This window comes from Oenanthe melanoleuca, chromosome 19 (genome assembly GCF_029582105.1).
Source record: "Oenanthe melanoleuca isolate GR-GAL-2019-014 chromosome 19, OMel1.0, whole genome shotgun sequence".
NCBI classification, from domain to species: domain Eukaryota; kingdom Metazoa; phylum Chordata; class Aves; order Passeriformes; family Muscicapidae; genus Oenanthe; species Oenanthe melanoleuca.
This window is the reverse complement of record NC_079352.1, coordinates 4,709,843-4,736,062: the sequence shown is the minus strand read 5'-3', so window position 1 is coordinate 4,736,062 and position 26,220 is coordinate 4,709,843. Positions and strand designations below refer to the sequence as shown.

The 26,220-nt window shown below is 57.6% G+C and overlaps 3 protein-coding genes across 5 annotated transcripts in view; all 3 read right to left on the bottom strand.

The window, feature by feature from the left end:
- The window catches only part of SLC43A2 (solute carrier family 43 member 2), a 28,675-nt gene extending 17,741 nt beyond the window's left edge, over positions 1-10,934 (bottom strand). The window contains exons 1-4 of the mRNA XM_056506463.1: positions 10,859-10,934; positions 9,333-9,529; positions 2,270-2,459; positions 483-538 (exon numbers count right to left, since the gene is read on the bottom strand). Coding sequence (XP_056362438.1) covers positions 483-538; positions 2,270-2,459; positions 9,333-9,492 — 406 coding nt within the window. The 5' untranslated portion in view covers positions 9,493-9,529; positions 10,859-10,934. The remainder of the gene's footprint in view (positions 1-482; positions 539-2,269; positions 2,460-9,332; positions 9,530-10,858) is intronic.
- Positions 10,935-14,888: 3,954 nt separating this feature from the next.
- Positions 14,889-21,347, bottom strand: SCARF1 (scavenger receptor class F member 1). Of its 2 annotated transcripts, XM_056506455.1 has the most exons (12): positions 20,928-21,347; positions 20,225-20,286; positions 19,850-19,951; positions 19,225-19,750; positions 18,380-18,598; positions 18,164-18,292; positions 17,964-18,067; positions 17,649-17,760; positions 17,447-17,571; positions 17,176-17,313; positions 16,642-16,864; positions 16,210-16,580 (listed from the first exon to the last, which is right to left on the bottom strand). In XM_056506455.1, the coding sequence occupies exons 1-12, from the start codon at positions 21,299-21,301 to the stop codon at positions 16,298-16,300; spliced, it is 2,397 nt and encodes a 798-aa protein (XP_056362430.1). In that variant the 5' UTR covers positions 21,302-21,347; the 3' UTR covers positions 16,210-16,297. The 2 variants fall into 2 exon arrangements, with proteins under 2 accessions (XP_056362429.1, XP_056362430.1); XM_056506454.1 differs by having other exon boundaries at positions 14,889-16,864; positions 20,928-21,344.
- Positions 21,348-21,849: 502 nt separating this feature from the next.
- On the bottom strand, positions 21,850-26,162 carry RILP (Rab interacting lysosomal protein). 2 transcript variants are annotated; one of them, XM_056506476.1, is made up of 8 exons: positions 25,925-26,162; positions 25,175-25,298; positions 24,632-24,753; positions 24,293-24,484; positions 23,779-23,942; positions 23,539-23,661; positions 23,073-23,156; positions 21,850-22,772 (listed from the first exon to the last, which is right to left on the bottom strand). In XM_056506476.1, exons 1-8 carry the CDS (start codon positions 26,159-26,161, stop codon positions 22,616-22,618), a joined length of 1,203 nt encoding a protein of 400 aa, XP_056362451.1. In that variant the 5' UTR covers position 26,162; the 3' UTR covers positions 21,850-22,615. The 2 variants fall into 2 exon arrangements, with proteins under 2 accessions (XP_056362451.1, XP_056362450.1); XM_056506475.1 differs by having other exon boundaries at positions 21,850-22,724.
- Between the last annotated feature and the right edge of the window lie 58 nt (positions 26,163-26,220).

Below are 26,220 nucleotides of genomic sequence, written 5' to 3'. Positions count from 1 at the left end.
TCCTTTTCTATAATGCAAAGACTTGCTGATACAGCTTGTCTGATGGATGGCAAAAGGAAGATGTACTTGAACAAACAACCCAAAGTGTCATCTCACTATCTGCTCTTGAGCAGCAAGCTCTGTCTACCTCTGGCAAAAAAGCCAATTACACATTGTGTGCTATCACCCATTTCCCAACCCTAAAAAAAGCCATGAACTCATTTGGAACTGCTCCTTAACAGGACCTGGCCCTGCCCAAACACAAAACTAAGACCTGGGTATCTCAGACGTTTGGCCCTTGCTACACTCTCCACTTGGTGTTGTGAAACACCAGCCCTTCCCAGAGCCACTCAGCTCCCTCAGGCTGGCACATTGCTGGCCTTGTGTCCCCAGCAAGACCCCAGTACAGCACTGGGGGGGTGACAGCTTGAACTTTGCTTCCCCAAAAGCCCCAAACCACAGCCCTGAAACGTTCCCAGCTGAGCAGAAAGATGCCAACTTACAGTCTGGGTTACTGGCACCGTACGCGATCAGCACGCAGGACACGGCAAAGCAGGCACTGCAAGGGAACCAGAGCCATGAGTTTCTCACAAACAGCCTCACCCACAGCAAACTACAGCTGCTTCCACCTCCTCAGCACCTCACAGGGCAATCTCTCTAAGAGGGAGGGAAGCTGGCAGTTTGGAAAGAAAAATCCAGGGAAATACCCAAATATTACAGGCAAACAAGTATTACAGGCAAGCCTTGCACAAGGGCTGGGCAGGAACCTTTCCTCCCAGCACTGCCACAGCTCTGTCTGGACCCAAATTCCCACTGGTTTTCCAGCCCTCACCTCAGGGTGACCAAAGGGAGCAGCAGCAGCAGCCTTTGTCCTGAGCCCCAGCACTCAACTCCTCTCTGGTGAGGTCTGACTCAGAGACTTGCCCTGTTTTTTCCACTCTGCCCACAGGCCAGTTTGGTTTCTAATCAAGTTCACTGCATTAAAATTGTGACAGCTAAAGCAGTGCTGGGGTCCACTGATCCCAAGAGTCACTAATCTCTGTGTGCCATGACAGAAGCAGTTGACAACCTCGCTGTTTCAGGCAGAAAGCAACACATACCACATGGAAGAGAAGGGCCCTGGGAAAGGCACCAGGACATGTTTATCCCTGAGTTAACTCCCCAGCCTACAAACAATGATGTAACATCTTGGTTTTGTGCCTCTCAGGACACAGCTCCCAGCCCAAGGAGAAAGCTACACTCCCTGACTCACAAATGACTCCGCTCTTCCTCCAGGCTCCATCTGGACAGGGATCACAGAACAGCACTGGAGAGCTGAAGTGTGGACATGGAGTTCCAGGCCCTTCCCTTATGGAGCAATTCACTGTGCTGGCAGAAATCACCCCAGAGCTGCTCTGCTGTCTTGTGCAGATCCCAGCCCCATCCCTCAGATGCTTCCCAAGAATGCAGGGAGCCCAGAGCACCCAGGCAGGGTGGGAGCTGAGCCCTGAGCCCAGCCTGGAGCCCAGAGCACCCAGGCAGGGTGGGAGCTGAGCCCTGAGCCCAGCCTAGGCCCCGCACACCCACCTGCCCAGCAGCCTGGGCCCAGCCTGGGCCCTGCACACCCACCTGCCCAGCAGCCTGGGCCCTGCACACCCACCTGCCCAGCAGCCTGGGCCCTGCACACCCACCTGCCCAGCAGCCTGGGCCCTGCACACCCACCTGCCCAGCAGCCTGGGCCCTGCACACCCACCTGCCCAGCAGCCTGGGCCCTGCACACCCACCTGCCCAGCAGCCTGGGCCCTGCACACCCACCTGCCCAGCAGCCTGGGCCCTGCACACCCACCTGCCCAGCAGCCTGGGCCCTGCACACCCACCTGCCCAGCAGCCTCGGCCCTGCACACCCACCTGCCCAGCAGCCTCGGCCCTGCACACCCACCTGCCCAGCAGCCTGGGCCCTGCACACCCACCTGCCCAGCAGCCTGGGCCCTGCACACCCACCTGCCCAGCAGCCTGGGCCCTGCACACCCACCTGCCCAGCAGCCTGGGCCCTGCACACCCACCTGCCCAGCAGCCTGGGCCCTGCACACCCACCTGCCCAGCAGCCTCGGCCCTGCACACCCACCTGCCCAGCAGCCTGGGCCCTGCACACCCACCTGCCCAGCAGCCTGGGCCCTGCACACCCACCTGCCCAGCAGCCTGGGCCCTGCACACCCACCTGCCCAGCAGCCTGGGCCCTGCACACCCACCTGCCCAGCAGCCTGGGCCCTGCACACCCACCTGCCCAGCAGCCTGGGCCCTGCACACCCACCTGCCCAGCAGCCGCAGCTTGCGCGGGCCGTACTTGTCCATGACAATTCCCAAGGGCAGTGTGATGGCACTGAGCAGGAAGGAGCCAATGGTGAAGGCCAAGTTCAGCATTTCATCCTGGGCGTTGCAGGAAGGCCATTTGTGCTCTGAAGCTGTGCTGTTGTCCAGCTCAGAGCTGTTGGTGGTGGTCTCTGCATGGGAGGGAGAGGACAGTGTGTCAGGATGAGGCTTGAAGTGCTGCAGGAAGGAGAGAGGGGAAAAGCCCTGCTGGGCATCCGCCCTCCACAGTTCAGATTTTACTCTAATCAGTGAGAAATGGAGAAGCAGAGCAGCAGAAGGATGAGGGAAACCTGATGAGCTCTGCTTTGAGCAGAAAAAAGCACCCAGGAGACAGGTATCCCATGCAGCAGCAGGGTAAAGACCCAAGGATGGAGATTCATTAACTGATTAAAACAACTATACAGGAAGAGCCTGGCAATTACAGGAGACTAAACCCAGCCAAATCCAAAGGGATACAAAAATAAGGTCCTCCTAATCTACAGCTGTCATGTTCTCAGAGATCTTTTCCCTAACAAAACTAACGACAGCTACAGCCAAATCAGTTATTTTGGTTCCAGACACCAGGCTGACAAGACCTGGCACTGAGCAACAGCCTGCTCAAATGAAAAGCTTCCTACCCTCACTGCAGGCATCAGGATGAAGAATGGCTTTGCAGTAGCCACCCTGCTTTGACTGTCCTGGCTCTGAAAAATCCTTCCTGGATTTAACTACCCTGTTCCCAGGGGGGCTGGCAGCTCACCTGCCTTCTCTGTTTTTTTAAAGGATTGATGCATCTTTAACTCCTGCCCCGTAATTAGCATTTTCTATTCTTTCAAAATGGGTTTTGTCACACAGATCAATTCTATCCCCAGCTTTCTGTTCTTGCCCTTACATGAGGAACTCTGCATGCGAACTCCCACGCTGAACAGAGCCCACGTTGTGTAACTGAGACAGAAACAGGACAGTTCAAAAAAAAAAAAAATAGAAGAAAGGAAAGAAGTTCCCTTTTACTGCCTCATGTCAACCCTTCTCCTGTTACATGCTTATCCCCAAGGCTGCTTACAACTCCTCGAGTGAGTTGTGTGCCTTCAGACTGCCATTAACTCCCAGCTCCAGCACACTCCAGCTCTCCTCCTCCCAACACTTATCTGGAGCCTTTGCTGCCATGACAAAGCACTTGCTCTCTTGCTGCTCAAGCCAGTGATATAAAACACTCTCCTTATTTAATAATTGATCTGACAAAGTTCAATACTGAAGGAGGAACAGAGAGAAGTCACTGACATAACCGGCAGCATGAAGTGAGGCTGGAGATTCCCAGCAAGCCCTGGTTGGTTTAGTTAATTAGCAGGAATCTCTCATGTGCAAGTGGCTTCCCATTCACTGCCTGCTGTGGCTGGTGGGGGAGATCCCCATGGCTGCTCTGTGTTATCTCTGCAGGTAGCACAGCCCCACCTTGCACTTCTCCCTCCCTCCTACCCAAGCCTCAGCCCCTGTACAGTTACTGGTTTCACCCTGTCTCTCCCAGCTGCCCCAAACCACCTCCCAGCTTTGTGTCCACTGCAAACAAACCTCCACCTTCCTGCCATCAGGTCTCAGCAGGAATGCAGGCACTGATATCCAAGGCCTTGGAGCTGTCTCTGTCCCTCCCAGCACTCCAGGGAGGGCAGGGGTGGGGTGTTTCTCCCCATTTACACTGCCCCCACCAGCATCTTTGCTAAGATGGTTTCAAACTGCCTGTGTTCCTTTCCACCACCATGTGCTCCTAATTGATAACTTAATCTGCCCCTTCTCTTGTCCTGTTAGTCATGGATAGCCAGAGTAAGCAACAAATATCCCCAAAATGTCACATGTGCCACCAGCAGCACCTCCTCTGCAGGGAGGGCAGCACTGCAGCCTGAGGCACCCAAGTCACATCCTTAGAAATCAGTCCTAGACAGACTTTGAGAGGCTCTTTGCAGTTTTCACCCACAGCATCAAGGCTTTTGGGCTCTCCACAAAGATAAATTCATAGGAAACAGATGTGGGTGAGAGGTGAAACTCGGGAAAACAAGGAGAGGAGGGGGGGGATTGACAAAGTAGTGGCAGTTTCCCTGTGTCAGCACTCTCCATAGATAGCTCAGCTGATGAGTGGAAGGAGGGTGGAGGGACACGAACAGTGCACTGACCTTATAACTTGTGGTGCACGTGTTAAAGCCTCAGTAACCCTCCCCACAAAGAGCTCTCCAAACAGAAATACTCAGCCTTTAAAGCTGGAGAATACAAATTCCTGTTCACGTTCTGATGTGCTCAGCTGCTGCATGTCCCCAAGGAGCTCGCACCTGCTGGCCCTCCCATGAGTGTGCAGGAGGACACAGCAAGGAAATACAAGGAAATCTGTCCCTCTCTGAACACTGCAAAGCTGGCAATGGGACACCAAGCTTCACTCCCTGCCTGTACCAACCACCTTGTTTACAGCTGCTCAGTGCCAGCTCCAAGGAGGGGCCAGGCAGCTATGTGGAAATACAAATTGTTTGTGAAAATAGAAGCAGCCCCTGAGCAACAAGAGAAGATCCACTGAGGCGTAATGGAAATGATTCCAGCAGCCCTTGGCACCCTGACATCCCCTGATCCTTTGAGCCTGCTCCATAAATAGAACATTTTGGAGGGGCTGCAGGTGTGTGCAGCAGGCACAAGGTCCAGCCAAGAGCCATCTCATCTGTGAGCATGGATTTGGGTGCCAGCAGCTCGCTGGCACAGGGCAGAGAGTGGCAGCACAGGACATGCAGCTAGGAGGGGTTTAATGGGCAGAGAACCTGCCTAACTACTCACCTACCCAAAGCACCTGGTTACAGCAAACAGCAGCTTCCCCTCACTCACAGCTCAGATCCCATTCCAGATCAGTGCATGCCACTCTCCCAGGAAAATCTCCTACATGCCTGGCTCCATCTGGAAAACTGCTCTGGCTTTGTGCCCACTGAGGTGCCCTCCCAAAACCCTCTTGCCAAGTCCACCTGCACGCAGCTCCCGAGGTGTGACACCCGGGCAAGGCAGCAGCACAGAGCTGTGCTCAGCTCTCACTGAGGAGCCAGCAGAAGCTACAAGTCTTTACCAGCAATTACAAGAACATTGCTGCCTATTTTTACAGCACTCCCCACACAAGCAGCAGGATTTCTACTGCCCAATTAGTAGTTCAAGTTACTATTTAAAGAATGACAGCTTAGGTGAGGAGAAGGCTGCCTGGGTAATCATTTATGTCAAGAACATCGCTGGGATTTGTTCAGGCTGGAACATTCAAAGCCATCCTTTCTCCCAAATTAAGTGCTGCAGGTTCCATGCAAGGGTCAATCATTAACTGCTCTTTACTGACCTCTTCAAATCCCAGACACACACACATTACCAGAGGAACGAGTCAGGCTTTTCCAGGAGTGACTGCCATCTCAGATGGCAGAGAGCAGCTTTCCTTTCATCTTATTTCATGGATCAGACTGAGTCAAACAGGCAAGACACCCCCATCCACCCTGACAATAGCTCTGTCACAGCCTGCACACCCTCACCTTCCTCCTCTCCTTTTTATGAAGAAATAAATTTAAAAAAAAAAAAAAAAAAAAAAAAAAGGAGGGAAAAGAAAGACAGAAATCAAGGGCAAAGAACTAAGAGTATTGGTTTAAAAAAATAGCACACTGAAAGGCATGTGCAAACAACTGATTCTGCAGTCTGCCCACATAAGAACATGTTTTCTCTTTTCAGGATGGTGTCATACTTCTGGGAACTGGGAGGAGATGTTCTTGCTTTGTACCACTGCAAAAGCAATTTATTCGGGTTTCCCAGACCTTTCCACATCCAGGACCCCCTCTCTGGATGCCTGAAAGCTTCATATGACCAAGGCACAGTCTGAGTTAAACTCCATTTCTCTCCCCAGCTGTGGTTTCATTTTGCAGTTCTCAGCCAGCACCTTCCCACGACAGCTGCTGATCAGCACAGTGTGTTTCCTGTACAAAGTGAGTATTTACCACCTTTATTCTTTTCCTGTTTACAGCCTCACGTGTGCAGCCCTTCCACAAACCGTTGTCATCACATCTCCCCAGATAGTGAGGGACCTTCAGACTGCAAGCTCCCCACCCCAGAGCTCAGATAAATACGGGAAAAGAGCTGTAAGGCAGCTCCTTCCCCCTATGACCAGTCAGGGCTCGTTAACTGGCTGTAAGTGAATTAGCTTATTATCCCTTTGGTACTCTGCAGCCCTGTCTTAGAGGAAAGCCCTCTGTGCCCCTTATCTCTGTTCTTTGCAAGCAGATTATCAAGTTCAGGACATTTTTTTTTAAAGCATGTTTCAGACCCAAGCATTCAGCTTCCCAATCCCAGAAACATCATAGCCAAGCAAGGCCCTGGACTGATCAAATTCCCCAAGAGCTGATAAGGCCCAGAACCCTGATAAAGACTGTGGAGTCAGCCGAATAAAAGATGCTGCTTCAGTTGGTTAAAGGCCAAGTAGTAGTGTAGTAAAATTAAAATGGGAACAAAGTGCTACTAGCAGGCTCCTTGTCAGCGAATTTCAAACATACCTCTCAGGAGGTGGCCCAACGGGTACAACCCCCCACTCCAGCCCTGTTGCACAACTGCTCGAAAAATATTTTGTTCTTTCAGATTTTTTTCCCCTAGGTGCCCATCTCCACCTTTATGGTTCTTGAGCTAAGAGTCAATTGGACCCCACAAAGGCTGAGTAAAATCCAACACAAGGAGCCAAGGGCAAGCAAGGAAAGTGAGGGATTCAACAGGGAGGCAAAGAGTCCTTCATGAACTGCAGCACTTTCTGCTGTTACCTCCAGAGAAGAGGCTGCAGAAGGGACAAGGTCTAGTTTTGCCTTTCATTGGAAAGCATCACAAAGTGCAAGAGCTTTTGCTGACAAACCGAAAGCCCTGCCAAGAACCTTTGGCTCATTAGGAAAATTCTATTTTTTTTTTTTTTCCTTTGCAATACTTACATGCCCACAGCAGCATTAGGGAACAACAAGTGCCCAAAGGCTACTAGTCATGATTTGTTTGCACCAAGCTTCCAGCCAAGTTGGCTGCAGGATTCAATAGGTTACACTGAAAAAGGCAACCACTGGGTCAACCCTAATGCCAGCAAAGGAAAAAACTCAGTTTGAGGCTGGTCATTGAGAGTCTCCACACACTTGGAGCCAGGAGTCCTCCCCACAAAACTCTTACAGCAAGGACAAAAGCAGAGAAAGGAAAGTGAGTCAGCATGGATGAACATCCCCAGGCTCATCACAAGCCATCAGCAAGTCCAGAAGTGATGACCAGATATTTAAGGACAATGAGAACATTCGACTACACAAATTTCTTCTCAGGGTTTAAGCTTTCTTGCCTCAGGGCACAGGTTGGCCACTGGGAGGGAGCAGCTGCCCCTAGGGCAGCAATTCCACAGCAGTCCAAACATTTGCATCTTCCCTGTGGTCTGTGGGCATGGGCACTCCCATGGGCAGAGCCAGAAAAGCCACAGATTGGTGAACAGGAGTGAGGAACCGAGGTGAACCTCACTGATTTGGGACAAACTGAAAGCAATCAGACAAACTGAAAGAAATCAGACAAACTGAAAGCAGCTAAGGCAAAGAGCACAAAGAGGTGGGCCCCAAGTGAGTTTGTTGTCAGCAGATCACATCCCAGGAAGCAGACAGGCAAATGCCTGCTCACAGAGACAGTCAGCATTTGCTTATCAGCTCCTGTGTGCTTTATCTGGGTGGCAGAAAGTCTCCACCTGATGGGTTTAATGTGATCACTCTCACAGGCCTGTGACAAAGTCTCCGGGATGTGCAGAGAACACAGCAGCCTTGAAAAGGAGCCCTGCAAAGTCTCTGGGCACTGGGACTCTCCCTCACACACAGGAATGCTCCTGGGGACCCGAGTGACCCGAGCACTGCCCTGAGCAGAGCACAGATGGAGATGCCAAACTGCAGCTGATAAAATACTCAAACACGTGCATGTTTGCCAGGTGCATCAACCCCAGCCCTGATACACAAAGCAGGGGAGATAAGCAGCTGATGAATGAGCAAGACCTAAAGTATCATCACAGCTATTCACAGGTACCTTTGTCTGGACTTTGTTTCCCCACACCTCAGTTTTCCCCACTGTTCTCAGCCATTACTCACTGAGGGTCCACGAACTGATTTCCAACTCTTTCAGAAATTGCTTTCTCCACCAGCCCCAAACGGGCTGGTCTAGTCAGCCTCCATCACACATCTCTGGACAAAGCCCAAACTGCCTCTCTTCACTCTGCCCTTCCCTTCTCTGAGCACATGCAAACCCTCAGTCACCACAGCAGCTTTCCAAACCCACACCACACCTTTACCCTGGGGTTCCCTTTAACCCCTCTGACCACCCAAGCACACTGTGGGATGCACAGTTCTCTCCATGCCCAGGCTAGGGATACACATCCACCTCCAGGCTGTTTTCACAGGATAACATTCCCACACCACAAAATTCTGTCTCCCCTTTCCAGGCTGTGTCTGCAACAGGGACATTCACTTCTGGCTGGGGTAGAGGGTAAATCTTAAACCCCCACAGAAACACAGCCTGGTTTGAGCATATCCTGGGTGCTTGAAGGAGGAGAGGAATGATATGTAGTATTTAATTCTGCGAATTCTCCTCAACAGCAGCATTGGACTGCTCTGATATTATTGCCACCCATGCTCCTTATTTTCTCACCACTTAGGACAGAGGTCTTCTTATAAACTCAAGACACACTTCCCCACAAATCATCATCCTCAGAACCCATCCAAACTTCCCTTGCAGAGGAAGAACTCGTGGCCAAGTAGAAAAAGCCATCCAGAAAAGCTTTACCCCATCATTAAAGCTCCTTTTTCCAATCACCCTACAAAGCAACAGCACCTACAGGCACACTGCAATCACAAGGATGCCACTGGCTTTAGGAAGGAGCACAAATCCCTTCCTTCTCTCCTGGGACCTCCTCCAACCTAAAACAGAGCACACCACACCAGCAAACCTCAGCAGCAACTTATCCACACACGAGCCCGGGGTATCCTTACCTAAGCCATAGCAGAGGTAGGAATAGAAGCCTTCTGCCTTGAGCATGATGAGCAGGGAGCCCCAGCCCAGCAGCACGGCAGAGAAGAGAAGGTTCTCGATGATGGCCGTGAACGCCATCCACCAGCGCCGCCGGTGCGCCGTGGCCAGCGTGGGGGCCATGGCTGCCTGGGGGGGTGGCCTCCTTCAGAGCCTCAACCTGCAGGGACAAACACCCACTCAGTCCACACAGACAGCACATGCTGTTTAAAAAGCATGAAAAACCCCCCTGGTTTGAGATCTCCCAGGCGTTCAGGTGCAGAACTGGTTTTTGCAGGTGCCGGCTTGCCAGGTGAGCTGGAGGGACTGGGGGAGGCACAGGTGCCCTTGGAAGAGCCCCTCGGGTGCTCTGAGTGACACACAGGGCTCTGCTCAAGGACTCTGTTCCACTTCTCTGAGCAACAGGTATGAAAATGCAGCAAACAGCCTGGAGCCCACTGCCCCTACCCCAGGCAGGCAGCTCGCTGGTGATAAACTGGGGGATAAATGCCAGAGCATGCCAGCATCCTAATGTCCCCACTGCCATCAGGCAGGGGGACGCAGCCCCACACATCCAGAGGAGGCTTCAGTGACCCACTAGGTCTGCTCTGCCCCATGCAAAAGCACAGACCTGCTCTGGAAGATGCATGTGGGTTCTAAAAACGCACTTTTTGCTGCCTGCCAGACCAACCAGCTAGGAGACACCGCAGCTCAGTGGCATCTCCAGGCTGCCCCAGATGCTGCAGCTGCATTTGCTGTACCAGCTCCACTTATCCCAGTTCCTGGGGCCCATGGGAGTGAGCAAATTTGGGAACACACTTGTCCAAGAGGCACCCCTGGGGTGTCACAAGGCAGGTGGCCCTTGGAGCCAAGCTGAGGCTTTTCCCAGCCCAGCACCCCTCAGGCTGTGCTGGCCACACAGCCAGCCAGGAGAGCTGCCCTTCTCGGGGGGACACCAGCACGGGGTGTTTTGGCAGGATGGGGGTCTCACCCAGCTCCCTGCTGTGATACCTGGAGGTCAGAGCCCCCTTCCAGCCACAGCAGCCGGCTCAGAGCCCCCTGCCCCGCAGGCCAGCCTGCAGCCCCCCCCAAACCCTCCAGCCACAGCGCAGGCCCGCTGCCCCAGCACGGCCCACAGCGCATTTCCTCCATCACCTCCTCCTCCTCTTCCTCATCCCTGCACCCGCAGCCCCCTCCCCAGCCCCGGCAGCGATCCTCTCTGCGACAAGAGCTGCAGCTCGCTGTCCCCACTCCCCACATCACCCCCGCCGCATCCCACCCCTCAAAATCCCCTCAGCATCCCCCTCCCGCCCCGCCATCCAGCCCCCCACCCACGCTGCCCCTCTCCATCCCCTCTCCCTCCGCCGCCTGCCACTCCCACGCGCGGATCCCCCGGCGTCCCCGCTCCCTCCGCGGCGCCCCTGTGCCGTGCAAACCCCACGGCGCTCCGCCAGCCCCCGCAATCCCGGTGCAGCCCTCCCCGCCATGCCCGGTGCCGTGCCCCGCTCACCGCCGGTGCCGCGCCCGCTCCGCTCCGCCGCGGTCCCACCCGGGCTTTTTATCCGCCCTCCGAGGCAAAACAGGCGCGCGCGCTGATTGGCCGCCGCCTCAGCCAATGGCCGCGCGCGCCGCCGCCGCTGGGGCACGTGCCGGTTCGCGCCCCCCCCACTCCCCTCACGGGACCTCCCCGTATCCCCGCGGGATCGTCTCACGGGATCCCCTCAAATCCCTATGGGACTCCCTCAAATCCCCACGGGATCCCCTCATGGGACTCCCTCAAATCCCCACGAGATCCCACCAGGACCCCCTCACGGGACAACCCATATCCCCAAGGGTTCCCCTCAAGGGACCCCCTCAAATCCCCACGGGATCCCCTCGTGAGACCACCTCAAATCCTCATGGGATCCCCTCGGGACTCCCTCACGGTACCCCGTCAAATCCCTACGGAATCGTCTCATGGGACAACCCCATATCCCCACGGGATCCCCTCACGAGGTCCCCCTCCATATCCCCAAGGGACCACCCCGGTATTTTCCTTGGGTATTCCCCCCCGGGACCCCCGATATGTCCTCACGGGATCCTCCGGAATCTTCCCCTGGTATTCCCCCGCTTTCTCCCACCGCTGCTCCCCGACATCTTCTCCCGGTAACCCCCGATATCTACTCCCCGGTATCCCCAGATATCTCCCACAAGTACCTCACGCCCAGGCATCCCCTGATACTTTTCTCCACGGGGATTCCGCCGGTACTCTGCGGTAAATCGATATCTCCCGGGATACCCCTCCCGGTGTGCAGGTACCCCCCAGCACCCTCCCCGATCCCCGGTACCGCCGCCCCGGGCTGCGCCTGGGCTCTCCCGGGACAGCCGCACGCAGCGGGCGCGACAGCCGGGGCTGGGCACACACATAAACACACATAAACATACAAACACACACACGGACCCTCCGAGGGCACAGCGGCACCCGAGCGCGGCTCGGGCTCGCCGCCTTCCAGGGAACAGAGACAAAAGCGGGACCGGCGGCGGGAGGTGATGCGGCTCCCCCGCCCGGCGCGGCGCGGCGATAGCGCGGAACGCCCCCGGGGCTCGCTGCCGCTCCCCGCCGGTCTCCGCCGGCCCCGGGCGGCCGCGGGAGCCGCACCGCTGTGAGCACGGCCCCGCCGAGCACGGGGAGCCGTGTCGGGAGCAGCGCCCGCGGCTTTGAGCACCTGCTGTGGGTACGGGCACCGGATCTGTCCTGCGAATCTGCCTGTCCCGCTCAAGGAGAGAGAGCAGGGAAGCTGCTCCGCACTATTAAAAGGCATTTTGAGAGCAGGCATCCAGCGCAGCCCGGGGCTGACCACCCTCACTGCGCAGCTGGACAGGGGCAATGAGCCCTGGAGACATCCCAGCCCACGGCCCAGCTCAATCAAAGAGTCACAGAAAGGTTTGGGCTGGAAGGAATCTAAAAGATCATCTTATCCCACCCCCTGCCATGGGCAGGGACACCTTCCACTATCTCAGGTTGCTCCAAGCCCCATGCAACCTGGCCTTGGACACTTCCCGGTGTGGGGCAGCCACAGCTTCTCTGGGTAACCTGTGCCAGGGCCTCACCGTGAAGAATTTCTCCCCACTATCCCATCTAACCCTGCCCTCTGTCAGCCATTCCCCCTTGTCCTGTCACTCCATCCCTTGTCCAAAGTCCTTATCCAGCTCTCTTGGATCCCTTTTAGACACTGGAAGTGCTGTCAAGTCTTCCTTCACCCTTCTCGAGGCTGAATACCCCCAGATCTCTCAGCCTGTCCACAGCAAACGTGCTCCAGCCTCTGATCATCATCGTGGCTTCCTCTGGACTCCAACACATCACTGTCCTTTTTATGTCACAGCTGGACTCAGTACTCCAGGTGGGGTCTCAGGTGAGAAGAGTAAAGGGGGAAAATCCCCTCACTAAACCTGTTGATCACACTGCTGGGGATGCAGCCCAGTTTCATGAAATAAAAGTAATATGATTAAAAGCCAGTTTCACATGTGACTGCACCAGAGCTCTGCCCTCTTTTTTCTGTTAAATTATTTTTCAGAGCATTCCTCTGAGGTATTTCTAGGCATTCCATAAATCCCATCCTCCCTCATTAGGGAGGTCCTGCATCAAGAAGACATGGCCATGAATCTTTAAAGGGGATATTTGCTCAGCCAAAGGAAATGAAAAACACATTTGTGGCAGGTAAACACCCCAGAGGAAGCAGAGGGCCCCAGACAAACGGACGTGTCCCCACCACTCCATCCCTGTGGCGGGCGGGAAGAGGAAACTCCTCGGCCTTGGCTGTGGGACAGGGATCAAACGTTTCAACAGCTGGAAGGTGGATGTAAGCCAATGCAAACAAACAAACAAAAAGCCCAAAGAAAACAAGGCAGCCTGGATCAGAGCCAGGTGTTTAACGGAGGGAGAGGAAGGCTGAGACAGCACGAGACCCAGGAGACCTCAGCACCCAGACCTGGGTGCTGTGTCCAAGAAACACAAACTGTGACAGAGAGAGCATGAGGAGGGTCGGAGGTTGTTTGGGGTCACAGGCACCCTTTGCCACAGCAAGAGTGGCTCAGTTTTCCTATCCTAGAAGGAGAAAAGCAGCTATCAGGTGATCCATGGCCAGCTATAAATACCCCAGGGACTGAGTAAACAGCATGGGGAGAAAAAAAATAAAGTGAAGCCGAAGAACAGCACTGACACAGCGACATGTTTTTAGAAACTGGCCAGGAATGAGTTTAGGCTGGAAGGGAGGTGACAGCTCCTGCTCTGGCACAGCCACTGGGGTAAACAGTGTGGTGCTTTCCACAGGCTTGGGCAGTTTGGGAAAGGAGATGACAAGGCTGACAGGATGACAAGGACAGACCACCACAGGATAGACCCCAGGAACAGCTCCAGGCTCTGTTCCTGCCCCGGCCGAGCACACAGACACCTCTGCCTGCAGACAGCACCTGCACACAGATCCCTTCCCACTGCCTTCCAAACACTGCTGCAGCTTTGCAAAGTCAGACATCCAGCACGGGAAGAGATTCCCCCTCCCTCACCCGCCTGCTCTGCCTTGCAGACCTCCCACACCCAGGGCTAAACCTCCGGCACATCCCCAGCAAGCAGACACCAGCGCAGCCACGCTGCAGGAGTGTGCATGGGCAGCCACACGCTGGAAATCTGCAGCTCCTTTCCCTTTCACTGCCCAGACACGGCCAAGATGCTTAATCTTCAAGCAGGGGAAACATCCTGGCTGCATGGACACAGGAGGTTCTCCCAGCAGCAGCGTTTTCTCAAACCAGGCGCTGGTTTAAGTGGGGAGCGAAGGCTGTCAGCTTGTTGTCAGCTATTTACATGCTGCACCCAGAGTGAACTGGCTCATGTGACGTTCACTTCTGGCACAGCACTGCTCAGCTCACAGGCTCAAAATATCCATCCCATTAAGGAAAAAATGGCTGCTTATAAATCAAATGTGGGACTGTCCCTGCCGCTGTCATAAAACGGTGTCAAAACAAAAGCAAGCCTGTGCAGAACAGGCTGCTGCTCCAGTCCTGCCAGGATGAGCAGTTTTATTTGGATGCCAGAATATTTGGTGTTATAATCACAGCAGCAGATGATTCCACTGCAGGAAAGGGTGCTTTGTGCTGGCTGCAAAACTGGAAGCTTCAGCCACGTCAGACTGTGGGGATTTAGTCTTATGCTGTGGAGAAGCACCTGTGAAAAGCAAAAGGGAAAAAGCAAAACCCACTGTGTTTTCTGAAACACCCCAAACCCTGAATCCCAGACCAGAAGGATTCATGTGGAGATCTGCACATGATGTGTGAGGTGCAGGCTGCAGCAGAGGGGCTCTGAACACTCACAGCCCACTCACATTCCTCCTGCACTCCAGTCTTGGGCTCTGCACAGGGCTCAGCTCAGTGAGTGAGAATTCAGAATTCAACAGACACAGAAAATTTTTTAAAAACCCAAACAGAAAGCCTAAGACTGCTGACAGTTTCCACACTCTGGAGAATATTTCTGGATGTATCTTTGACTCAAAGGCTGGCTGGGAAACCTGTCTCCTAAAGGGCATTTAATTATCATTCCGAGGCTTTCACACCACGCTGAATAACAGAAAAAAATACACAAAAACCTTCTACTACTTAGATACATCTAAACCCAGATCACTCTGCAAATCCTCTTTGGCATCTCAACCACCTTTACAGCAGGAGTGAGGTGTGGGAGGTGGCAGGAGCTTAGGGCACCCATGGAAATCTCATTTTCTGGCAACTTCCACCCTTATCAGCACGGCGCCAGGTACACAGGTTGATGGTCACTGCCCAGCTGCCACGTTTGCACAACTGCAGCTTGGAACTGTGTGGAGTTTAAAAGGCTTTCACTACACCCTGTGTCCTGCCATGAGCTTTTCCACACGGAAGCAAAGACAGCCAGGGCTTGCCACAGAAGCCAGAGCCACACAGATAAATCCCCACAGACCCAGATACCCTTTGAGATAAGCAGCTAAAATTAATTTTCTCTGAAGCTGTTTGTGACAGCCCATCATCTCAGCCCAGCTCCACAAAATAATCCCCTTCAGCGAGAAGCATCTTTACAGCAAGAGGCTCCGGGCTGCATCACTGGAATTGGGACAGGGAAAGGTGAAAACCGATGGGGTGAGACTGCATTTTGTGCACACATTTCCCAGCTGAGCACTCAGCAGCCCTGCATTGGTTGTGTCTCTAGCAGTGACAGGAACTCGAGGGTGCCACCAGTGTCCAGAGCATCGCTGTCCCCGGGGGCTGTGCAGACACAAATGGGGTTGGTAGGGCAGGGAGGAGCAGGAAAAAGTCCTTGAGCACCACAACCCCACAGGCTGTCCCTGCTGTGGCCCCAGAGCAGCCGCACGGCACGGAGGAAAGGGAGGGGGTCCCCGGGAGGGGGTCCCCGGGAGGGCTCGGTGCTTCTCCAGGTCACAGCTCGGAGCTGGCCCTCGGCTGCCCCGGCTGGGGTTGGAGCAGCCCCCGGCCCCAGCCCGGCCAGGGGTGGCTCAGGTGGCCGGAGGGGTGGCCAGCAGCTCTTTGCCGGGGCCGGAGGGCGCATCAGCCCCGCCGCTGGACACGTTCTCGTATTTCGGCTCTTCCTCCGCAGCAGCCTGTCCCTTCCTTTCGAGGCTACCAACTAACTCCGGGCTTTTGCCCTTCTCTGTGGCACCTACGGTTTCGCTGGGCCCGTCCTGGGCACCGGTGTTTTTTGACGAGAGAGACGCGAGGAGGAGGGACAGTCTCTTTGCGGCGGGATGCTGGAGCTTGCCGGGGGCTGACTCGGCAGGAGCTCCGGGCACACTCTCCCTCTGCTTGCAGCTGTTCTCCGAGTCCCTGCGCTGTGCCAGGGCCCTCCGAGGAGGTTTCTGAATGGCCTCCATGCTCCTCCTCACCTTGGGCTCCTCCTTCGCAGCCCACTTGCCCTTCTGCAAGCTGCCCAGACGCTTCAGCACAGCCTGCACCGGTCCCTCGCCAGTCCCCTCCGCCTTGGTGTCCTCCCCGGCCGTTCCCACCACCATGTAGATGGTTGTGACATCGGGTTCCTTCCCCTTCGCCTCCCAGCTGCCGGATTTCGCAGCTGCTTCCAGCGCCTCCACCCTCTGGGCCACATGCCTGGTGCTGGACACCACCCTGCGCCGTCCCCCCGGGGTGGCCCGAGGCGATGGCCGGTGGCTTTCGTCCCCTTTGCTGAGGGGCTCGGCGTTCTCGTAGCAATCGCTGGCCGGGCGCTCGCCGTGGGGCTCGCCCGCCGCATCCCCCGGCGGTGGGGTCAGCCTGGACGGGCCCCACGGAGCCTTGGGCTTCCTGCTGGGGCTGGGGGTCTCGGCCGCCCCGAATTTTGTCCCCTCGGCGAAGGACACGGAGGGTCGCTTGGCCTTGGCGATGCTGGAGGTGCGGGGGATGGCGAAGGGCTGCGAGACATCCTCGGAGTCGAAGGCGGACGGGTCCGGGAGCGCCTCGCCAGGGCGGGATGCTCCATCCTGCAGCTCTGCCCCGCCCAGCAGCGGGATGCCTGTGGGATAAGGTGACACGTGTTACAGCTGTCACCCAGCCCGGGGACATAAATGAGGACACTGGGACAGGAGCTGATGCAACAGGATTGTCCCTGGGATCGTTTCCCAGGGACGAGGTTGTGAAATGGGGTTGCCCCACTGGGCACGTCCCATCGCACACGGCCAAACACAGCCCTGCAGACAGGAAAACAAGGAAAGCAAGGAAATAAACACCGTCTGTGCCAAGCACAGCTCCCTGGGACGGCCAGGATTGACCCCGGTGGGCCAGAGGTGATGAAAGAGGAGGAGGAGGAGCAGCCATGGGCGTCACCTTCTCTGGGAGGGACGGAGTACTCGGGTCCCTCGTTGTCGGTGTCGAAGGAGGAGAAGGAGCTGTCTGAAACCCATGCAGAGGATGGTGGCTCGATGAAGCTGGGATTGTAGGGGATTTCCATGTCGTGATGGGAAACTGGGGAGGAGAAGGCACCCAGCTGAACTTGAGCACCCCAGGGGGCTCAGAGGAGAGGGGTTCCAGGTTTCCCCCCAAAGTGCAGAGATTGCAGCACTTCTGGAAGTGCTGTCGACAGCTCTGCTTTGCTTACCTGTGACTTTGGGAAGTTTTGAGGCACCCAGGTTAAAGCAGGGCACAAGAGCACTGAGGTTGGCCAGCACCCCCTGCACGTGGTGCTTCATCCTGGCCACCACATCATCATCAGGCACAGCCGCCCTGCAGAGCAGAGGTGGACATCAAAGAGCACGGGAGATGGGGTTTTGTGTCAAAGGTTGAAAAATATGAAAAAATACCTGTCTCTGGCATCTGCTGAGCCAGCACCACAGCAGCAGCAGGCGACACAGAGCAGCAGCAGCAGGAGAGGAACAAGGATGGCAGCTGCAAGGGCTCCATGGTCCTTCAAACCTGTGTGAGGAGATGGGTTGAGTCTGGCATGTCCTGTGGCTGTGACGCCTATAGAACAGCCCTGCATGGAGAGAGCAGGAGCTGACAGCTCCTGGTGGGGCCAGGAGGCACCAGGGTGCATCCCAGTCCCCCAGCACCTTCCCCAGTGAGGATGTGACTGTCCCTTTCCCAGTGCCAAGGAGTAAATGTGAGGTTAGTCTTACTCAGCACACAGTCACCCTGCACAGGGTCGCAGGTCCCCCGGGAGCACTGGCAGGGTGAGGAACAATTCACTCCAAAATACCCCTCAGGACAGGTGTCATTGCAGCTGGAAGAGAGAGGAAAGGTGGGAAATGCCCCCAGAGAGAGTGAGGCTGCAGCCCAGCCCCACTCCCAGCGTTATCCCAGCATTTCCTGGCATTACCTGTCTCCCCAGTAGCCTGCCTGGCAGATACAAACTCCTGTCACGGGGTCACAGCTCCCCGAAACACACTCAGGGCAGAGGAACTGGCAGCCATCACCAAAGGTGCCCACGGGGCAGGAGCTGTTGCAGCTGCCAAAACAGAGCAATGCCAAAACATCAGCAGTGCACCCCAGAGCAGGGACACCCCAGGGAGCAGCAGCCTCACCCTGGGCTTACCTGGGCCCCGTCCAGCCGGGATCACAGCGCAGGCAGAACCCGGTCTGGGGGTCACAGGGCTCCCCGTGCTGGCAGCGGGGACACGGCTGGAGGCAGCCCTCGCCATGGAATCCAGGAGCACAGGGATCCTTGCAGAGGGTCCCGTTCCAGCCAGGCTGGCAGGCCAGGCAGAAACCATCCACGGGCGAGCAGGGCTGGCTGCGCTTGCAGCTCCCACAGCTGCGTGGGCAGAGAGGCACTGAGATCAATCACAGTGCCCACCCTTGTACCCCTAAAAAGCAGCTTTCACCCCACAAAAAAAGGAGGTTTCATCCCACAAAATCATTGAGCATCATTTTGGACGAAGGGGAAATAAGCAGTGGTGCCTAATGGTCTGTGGTAGCAAGAAGGTGGGAGGGAAACAGAATCAGGATATTATACAGAGGGAAAGATTTCTATTCTATTCTATTCTATTCTATTCTATTCTATTCTATTCTATTCTATTCTATTCTATTCTATTCTATTCTATTCTATTCTATTCTATTCTATTCTATTCCATTCCATTCCATTCCATTCCATTCCATTCCATTCCATTCTATAGAGGGAAGCAGAAGCAGAATATTCTGAGTTGGGAGCTGCTGCATCACTACCAGGAGTGGGACTAAGGACCACATTTTAGCGTGACACTTTCTGCTGCCATTAGCAAGGTATTTCTTTTGGGGCAATGCTGATGCTGCATCCAAGCTGGGATGCTCAAACCCCCAGGCCGGGTCTGCCTGCCCAGCCAAAGGGACAGACACAGGCGCAGTGTCTTCTCCCAAGAGCTGGCTGCAGCCCTGCTGATCCCCCTCGCTCTCCCATCTCACCTGTTAACGCACTGAGATCCGTATTTCCCTGCCGGACAGGGGTCCCGGCAGCTCCTGCCCTGGTAGCCCGGCTCGCAGGCGCAGTGGCCGGTGACGGGACTGCAGGAGCCGTGCCCGCAGTCGCAGCGCCGCTGGCACGCCGGTCCCCAGTAGCCAGCCAGGCACTCGCACTTGCCCGTCTCCTGCGCGCAGGGCGAGACGTTGCAGGAGCACTTGAAGCTGCACCTCCTGCCCCACCAGCCCGGCAGGCAGCGGCACAGCCCGCTCAGGGGGTCGCAGTGCGAGGTGGAGGGGCTGCACTGGCACTGTTTCCTGCAGCTGGGCGCCCACCAGCCCGGCTCGCAGTGGCAGGCGCCGGTCAGGGGGTCACAGCGGCCGTGGGGGCCGCACTGGCAGGGGAACTGGCACAGCCCTCCCCAGTGGTTGGGGTCGCAGGTGCAGTGGCCGCTCACGGGGTCGCAGCGCCCGTTGGGGTGGCACGGGCAGCTCCGCTTGCAGTCGTGGCCCCAGTACTGCTCGGGGCAGCCTGCGAGGGGAAAGGACACGGGCAGGACGGGGAGAATCCCGCAGCCCCCCGAGCATCCAGCCGGCTTTGGAGGGGGATGGCGGGGGCTGAGGCACTCACGGGAGCTGCAGTCCGCTCCGAAGAAGCCGGGTGGGCAGCGGCACAGCCCGGGTTTCACGCACACCTCGCCCTCCCTGCAGGCGTCCTCCCCTTCGCACACGGCTGTCGTGGCAGGAAAGTCACTCAGCACTCTCTGCACCCCCAAACTGGGCTCACACCCCACCTGCCACCCTCCCACTGGGGCAGCATTCCCAGGGGAACCACCATCCCGCTTCCCGCTCCATCCCTCCGGGTGCAGCTCCAGCAGCAGCCGGGAGATCCCCACGGGGCAGGACCCCGCTGGAACAGAGCTGCAGGGCTTCCCTCAACACTCAGAGGATGCCCTGGATGAGCCTGGGGACCACGCTTGGGGATTCATCCCCATCCATCACTCACCGACCGTGCACGCCCTCCCGTCCTGCTTCCAGCCGGGACAGCAGCCGGGGCCGGCCGGGAACCTGCGGGACAGAGCGGGGGGTGTCAGCCAGACCTCATGGCCTCGGCCAAGGCACAGCGATCCTTGCCCCAGTGCTGAGAAGGCGGCGCGGCCCCCAGGGCAACGCTCCGGAAGGAAACCAGAAAAATAGAAGGAAATTTAGGAGGCTGCAGCCCGGGTGGGCGGCGGGGCTGGGTTGCCCCAAGTGCTGGGAATGTCCCCGTGGAGCCCTGCCGGGTGTCCCATGCCCTGGGACAGGCTCAGAGCTTCTTCAGCAGGGCAGAAATGAGGCACCGAAGTGAAGCTGTGAAAGGTGTCACCGCTGACGGGAGACAACGGGAGAGGAATCGTGGACAGATTCAGCTCCCAAATCTCCTTGGGGTTTGCTACATCGATCTTTCCCCACTGTGAGTTTTGCCAAGGGTCCCATATTGCCCTATGCTCAGAGGGTGAATGAGAAATAAACCCTGGAGAAGGGATCTGATGCCCCAAATGCCCAGACATGCCCAAACCTCTCTCCCCAGCATCACCCCAATCTCTGCACCCACCCGTGCCGGGCTGCAAACCCCTGTCCATGGAAGGAGGGATGGACAACAGCCCTTGGGGCAGCTGAGAGGCCCCAGGAGACGGAGTGGCACAAGTGGGGACCCCCGTGGCACCTACCTGCAGACGTTCCTGCCCTCGGGGTCGAGCTCCTGGGCAGAGCTCTGCACCCACAGCCACAGCTGGAGGCAGAGGATGGGCCGGGCGCTCTCCATCCCAGCAGGGCACCAGGGCCCCAGTCCTGGTGGCTCCCCAGCCCCACGCTGGTGTCCCTCTGTCCCTCTGTCACTCTGTCCCTCTGTCCCGTCCCGCCCGTGCTGCGGCCTCTTCCTCCCTCCAGCCTTGGGTTTCTTCCTGAGGAAACGCGGGAGGAGGCGCCCGATCCAGACGTCAGGGGTGCGGCGGGGAGAGGGAGCAGGGAATGCTGCTGCTGCTGCTGCTGCCGCCTGGGCTATTTTTGGCCCTGGCTGCCACCCTACCACAGAAAGGGGCATCCAGGGGCTCAACACAGCCACACAGGGGCTGGTACCTGATGAACATCTCACCTGTGCCATCCCACTCTCCCCAGGCCACCCTCCAAAGCTGCTTTAGCCAACATCCCCCCACCCCAAACAAGTGTCACCCCCTGCCTCAACCCAATGAGCCACCCCATGGCACTGCCAGCCCCCCCAGGGGCTCAGAGGAGGGGTCCCCATGTCCCCATGGCAACACAGCCTGACCTGTGCTGGCCTTTGAAGGGCTGCTGGCCACTGTCCCACCTTGTGTGTCCCCAGGAGCTTTGTGTCAGCAGATGCACAGGAAACACCTTTTTCCTACCCAAGGCTGCCTCAGCCGGGGGGGCTCCGGGTTGGAAGCACAGTGCTCCCCTTGGCCATGCAGGAATTAACTCTTCCATGCCCAGCACAGTAGGATCACCCCCCTGGAGCCCCCTCCCCATCACAGCTGACCCACCAGAAGGGGCTCAGGGGGCAAAGGCATTAGGGGAAGGGTGAGGGAAACCTGGGAGCATCACAAGCAGAGAGCAGAGGCTGCAGCCAGAACCTTAGAGGAGAAACAAGAGACTGATTTATTTCCAAATTAAAGGTAGAAAGTACCTGATCTGAGGGGACCAACCCGTCCCCATGGACACAAGGATTGTTCCAGTCTGCCAGGTCCCAGAGGTGGCAGGAAGAGGTCCCAGTACAAAACTGATTGACCCCATGCCTGAGAAGTGCAGGAGTGGCCCTGCTGGTGCTGATCCTGATGGCTCCCAGCCACGGGAGCACCTGGACACCCAGTGCAGTGTGCTCAGCCCCTCCCAGCCAAGTGGTGACCCCAACTGGACCTTCACATTGCAGGGATTGGGGAGCTACAGACAGAAAGGGGCGAGGTAAAACATCCCCACAGAGCAGCATGGGGCAATGGAACCCTGGGCTGTGAGCAGAGGGGTTTGCAAAGAGGGGATGGGAAGATCCCTTTTGGGGTGTGGAGCAGGAAGAGGGTGCAGAGCCCCACCATGCTGAGCTGCAAGCAGGGGGCTGTGGGGAGGGGGCACAGCTGTGAGGGGCCCTCTGCAGCTAAGCTGTGGGCACAGTGAAAGGGTGGCTAGTGGGCAGAGATGCCCAGAGGTGCTGAGCTGTCCCATGCCAGGCTGGCAGCCCACATCCAAGTGTCCCAGTGGGTTTGCAGGGATCTGCCCACACTGTGGCTTTGCCACCGCCACGGCACGGGGAACTGCCAGGGCTGCTGTGCTGCCCTTGGAGCCACTGGATGAAGAGGATCCAGGAAGTTCTGCTGCAAGGACAGATCCTGCTCCCGTTCCCGTGGGGTCAGAGTGGTGCCATGGTTCTGTCAGGGGAGCTGGACCCTGCCTTGCTCTCTCCCTCTGGCTCCAGCTGTGTGTCCAGCGAGTCGATGATTTCCCAGGTTCCAGAGCAGCTGGATGAGGGGGGCTCTTTGCTGCTGCCCTGATACCACAGCCCAAAGCTGCAGAGAGAGCAGACAAGGGCTGTGGGGGAGAAAAACTTCCCTCTGCCCAACCTCCCTCTGTGGTGGGGGCAGCAGGACACAGCCTGGCTGCAGGCCCTGGGAGCACGTGGCACTCAGGACAAGGCAAAGTCCCCTAAAACAGCAACCCCTGCTTTGGCAGCATCCCTGCCAGCCCTGCACCAGCTGCTGACTCTCTTCCCATCATATCCAAGCTCTACACGTGCCAGGTCCCAGCCAAGCCCCAAACCTCTCCACTGGCAGAGCCTCCCATCCCCACCAGCACAGGAGCAAACTTACAAGCTCCTAATTTTGGATTCTGCAGGCTGAGCATCCACACAGTCTGTGCCACGACCTGGGAGCCAGGAGCCCTCCTCTTCTTCACTGCAGCACAAAGAAATGGGGGTAGACCTGCACTGAGCCACAGCAGCAAGTGCTGGAGCCACTCTGGAGTTTGTCCAGAGCTCCCAGTGCCACCACCTCATCTCCCTTTTGTCACATGCATGCAGGGACAAGTGGCATTTGGCCAGGCCAGCCCTGACTGGTGACAGGAACACAGGAGTTACAGCACAAAGCCCAGCCCCTGTGGCACAGCTATGCCAGAGCAACACGTCAACTGCAGACATCAAACCTTTGATCTCTGGAGGGAGGAGGCAGCTCTGGGCTTGAGAAAGCTCCAATCCAGGGCATCACAGATTGAAATACTGGAGCAGGCCAGCCAGCACCCACCCTGCACGGGAGGATCCCAGCACCCAGCCTGACTCACCTGCTTGCTGACTCCTCTGTCGTTCCCAGCATTTTGGCTCTGATTTTTTTCCTCTGTTTTTTGATATTTGACTTCATTGCATCCAAGAAGAAGCTGGGAATTCTCTCCTCGTTCAGCAGCTCCCTGGGAAAAAGCAGCCAGCTGGTTAACCAAGAGCCTGGGGAATATTTGGAATATTCTGCCCTGACTGGTGGGAGCAGCCTCTGCTGGGCCAGGGGTGGCTGCAGGGACAGGACTCACCTCTGGTAATAGGCCAGCTCCTCCTGCACCAAGAACAGGTTGGTCTTGAGCTCATTCCTCTCTTGCAGGATCTGCTGCAGCTCTTCCTTGGAGAAGCAGCAGTGAGCAGGGCTCCTGTCCCCATCCTGGTGCTGTGGCTCCTCTGAGGGTGACAGGGCTCCCTCCTGGAGAGTCAGCAGGCAAGCAGAGACCTCAAAACCCCCACCCAAAAGCTGGGTGCACATGGAAAAGTCCCAGGAATGTCCCCATCTCAGCCCATCACCACATATGGCAAACCCCCTCATTCTCTGTGTCCCACCCACTTCTAACTCCTGTCACCTCATCCTGCTCCACCCACAGCAGCTTTCACAGAGAAGGTGCTGCTGGCACTGCAGACACCACACTGCTCAGTTTGCAGCTGTGGGCTTTCCTTCAGTAGCCAGGTCTGGGTGTGCCAGAAGCCCCACACCAGGCTGGGAATGGGGGGTCAGTGTTGGGGATGTCCAGCAGCAGCGAGGCCACGGCCCAGACTCACCATGCCAGGCTCTGGCCGCCGGCTCTCCAGGCCTGTCCTGCTCCTCCTGCTCGATTCCCGCTGGCTCTGCAGCATGGCAGCCTCCAGGTCTGACTTGTGCTCCAGAGCACTCTTGAGCTGGGCCTGCACCACGGCCACCTTGTGCCGCAGCTCCTCGTTCATGGCCATGAAGCGATGCAGCTGTTCCTGCAGCTGGAGGGCCAAAGGTGAGGCAGTGTCCCCACGCGGGGACATCGGTGCCAGCTGCCCCAGCGGGCTCGGCAGCCGTCACAGCCCCGGGGATGGAGTGACACTAAAGCAGCTCCCCGGGCACGCCACACCCCGGGCTCCCGCCCTCACCGCCTCCGTGTCGCGGCTCTTGCAGACGATCTCGTGGGCCTGGGCACGCAGCTCGTCCCTCTGCCTGTCCACCACCTCCTTCAGCCGCAGCATCACCTCCCGCTCCTTCCGAGCCGCGCTGTCTGAGAGCAGGGCAGAGAGGGGTGAGAGTCCCCAGGGACTCCCCAAACCCACAGCGCTACCGCAAACTGACTTGTTCCTGGTAATCCCACAGTGGGAACAGTGGAAAGAAGGGAACTGAGAGTTTTACACCATTCCTGACACATCCTTGTGCTGGCACACAGTCCACACTCTGTGCCTGCCTCCACAGCCCTCCTGAGGGCTTTAGAGGCGCTCTGGAGGTTTGGGATCTCTGTGATTTGCAGAACAAGGTAATGCCTCATGCTCCCTGCTAGGACAGGTCTCCAAGGTGAGGGAAAGGAGAGCAGCATTCCAGGCTCCAGCAGAACAAGTTCTGCCCTGCACCCAGCCTGTCATTCCACAGGGACACCCTGTGCCATCAGGGGACCCCAAACCCCCTGGGACAGCCCCTGGGACACGCACCTTCCTGGGACTGGCTCTCTGCAAGCTGCCCCAGGAGCTGCCGGTTCTGCTCCTCCAGGCAGGCCAGGCGGCCGTGCAGGGCTCGCTCCCGGCGCTCGGCCTCCCACAGCCGCTGCTCCGGGTCCTGGGGACGGGGACAGCCGGGTCAGAGCCACCCCGGGCGGCAGGGACAGCCAGGTCAGCGCTGCTCCAGGGCACGGTGACAGCCAGGGCACAGGTTCCCAAGGGACGGGGGCAGCGGGGTCAGTGCCACCACCCCGGAAAGGGGGACAGCTGGGCCAGACAGGTGTGAGCTATCCCAGGGGATGGGGGACAGCAGGGACACATCCATACCAGAGCACAGGGATAGCGAGATCAGAGCTGTCCCAGGGGATGGGGGACAGCAGGGACAGGACAGCCATCCCCCGGGAGAACGGCACAGCCACATCAGAACTGTCCCAGGGGATGCAGGGTCACAGCAATCCCCTGGGAAAAGGGAACAGTGGGGTCGCAGCTGTCCCAAAGGGGAACGGCAACAGCCGGGTCAGAGCAGTCTCAAAGGGGAACGGGAGCAGCCGGCTCAGAGCCGTCTCTCAAAATGTAGGACACCCGCAACAGCGCAATCGTTGGGAAAAGCCAACAAGCGGCTCGGCGCTGTCCCCGGGGTCACTCCGGCGGGGACACGCGTGGCTCTGCAGTCCCCAGGTCACTCCGGCGGGGACACGCGTGGCTCGCTGTCACCGGCGCAGGTCCCGCTCGCTCCCCGCTCACCTCCGCCTCCTGCGGCCCGAGCGCCGCCGCCGCCGCCTCCCCCTCGGCAGCCGCCGGTGCCACCAGCGCCTCGAGCAGCTCCAGCAGCCGCACCACGGGCGGCACCAGCCCGGCCACGGCGTCGGGCCCGAAGCGGGCGGACAGGCGGCGCAGCTCGGCGCCCAGCGCGCCCGCCATGCGGTAGACGTGCGGCGGGGCCAGCCGGGCCGGCGGCGTTCGCCACAGCGCCTCCGCCATCGCCCCGTGCCCGTGCCCGCGCAGCTCCGCCCCGTCCGGGGCCGCCCCGAGGCGGGACC

Excerpts from the sequence above, each read along its gene's own strand:
- SCARF1 (XM_056506454.1), bottom strand. The coding sequence starts at position 21,301 with ATGCCCCTTTCTGTGGTAGGGTGGCAGCCAGGGCCAAAAATAGCCCAG. Across the intron at positions 19,751-19,849 it reads CGGAGCGGACTGCAGCTCCC|GCTGCCCCGAGCAGTACTGG; the intron begins GTGAGTGCCTCA and ends TTCCCCTCGCAG. Across the intron at positions 16,865-17,175 it reads CTCCGTCCCTCCCAGAGAAG|GCATCCCGCTGCTGGGCGGG; the intron begins GTGACGCCCATG and ends CTTATCCCACAG.
- RILP (XM_056506476.1), bottom strand. The coding sequence starts at position 26,161 with ATGGCGGAGGCGCTGTGGCGAACGCCGCCGGCCCGGCTGGCCCCGCCG. Across the intron at positions 25,299-25,924 it reads TCGGGCCGCAGGAGGCGGAG|GACCCGGAGCAGCGGCTGTG; the intron begins GTGAGCGGGGAG and ends CCCCGTCCCCAG. Across the intron at positions 23,157-23,538 it reads ACAGAGGAGTCAGCAAGCAG|TGAAGAAGAGGAGGGCTCCT; the intron begins GTGAGTCAGGCT and ends TTTGTGCTGCAG.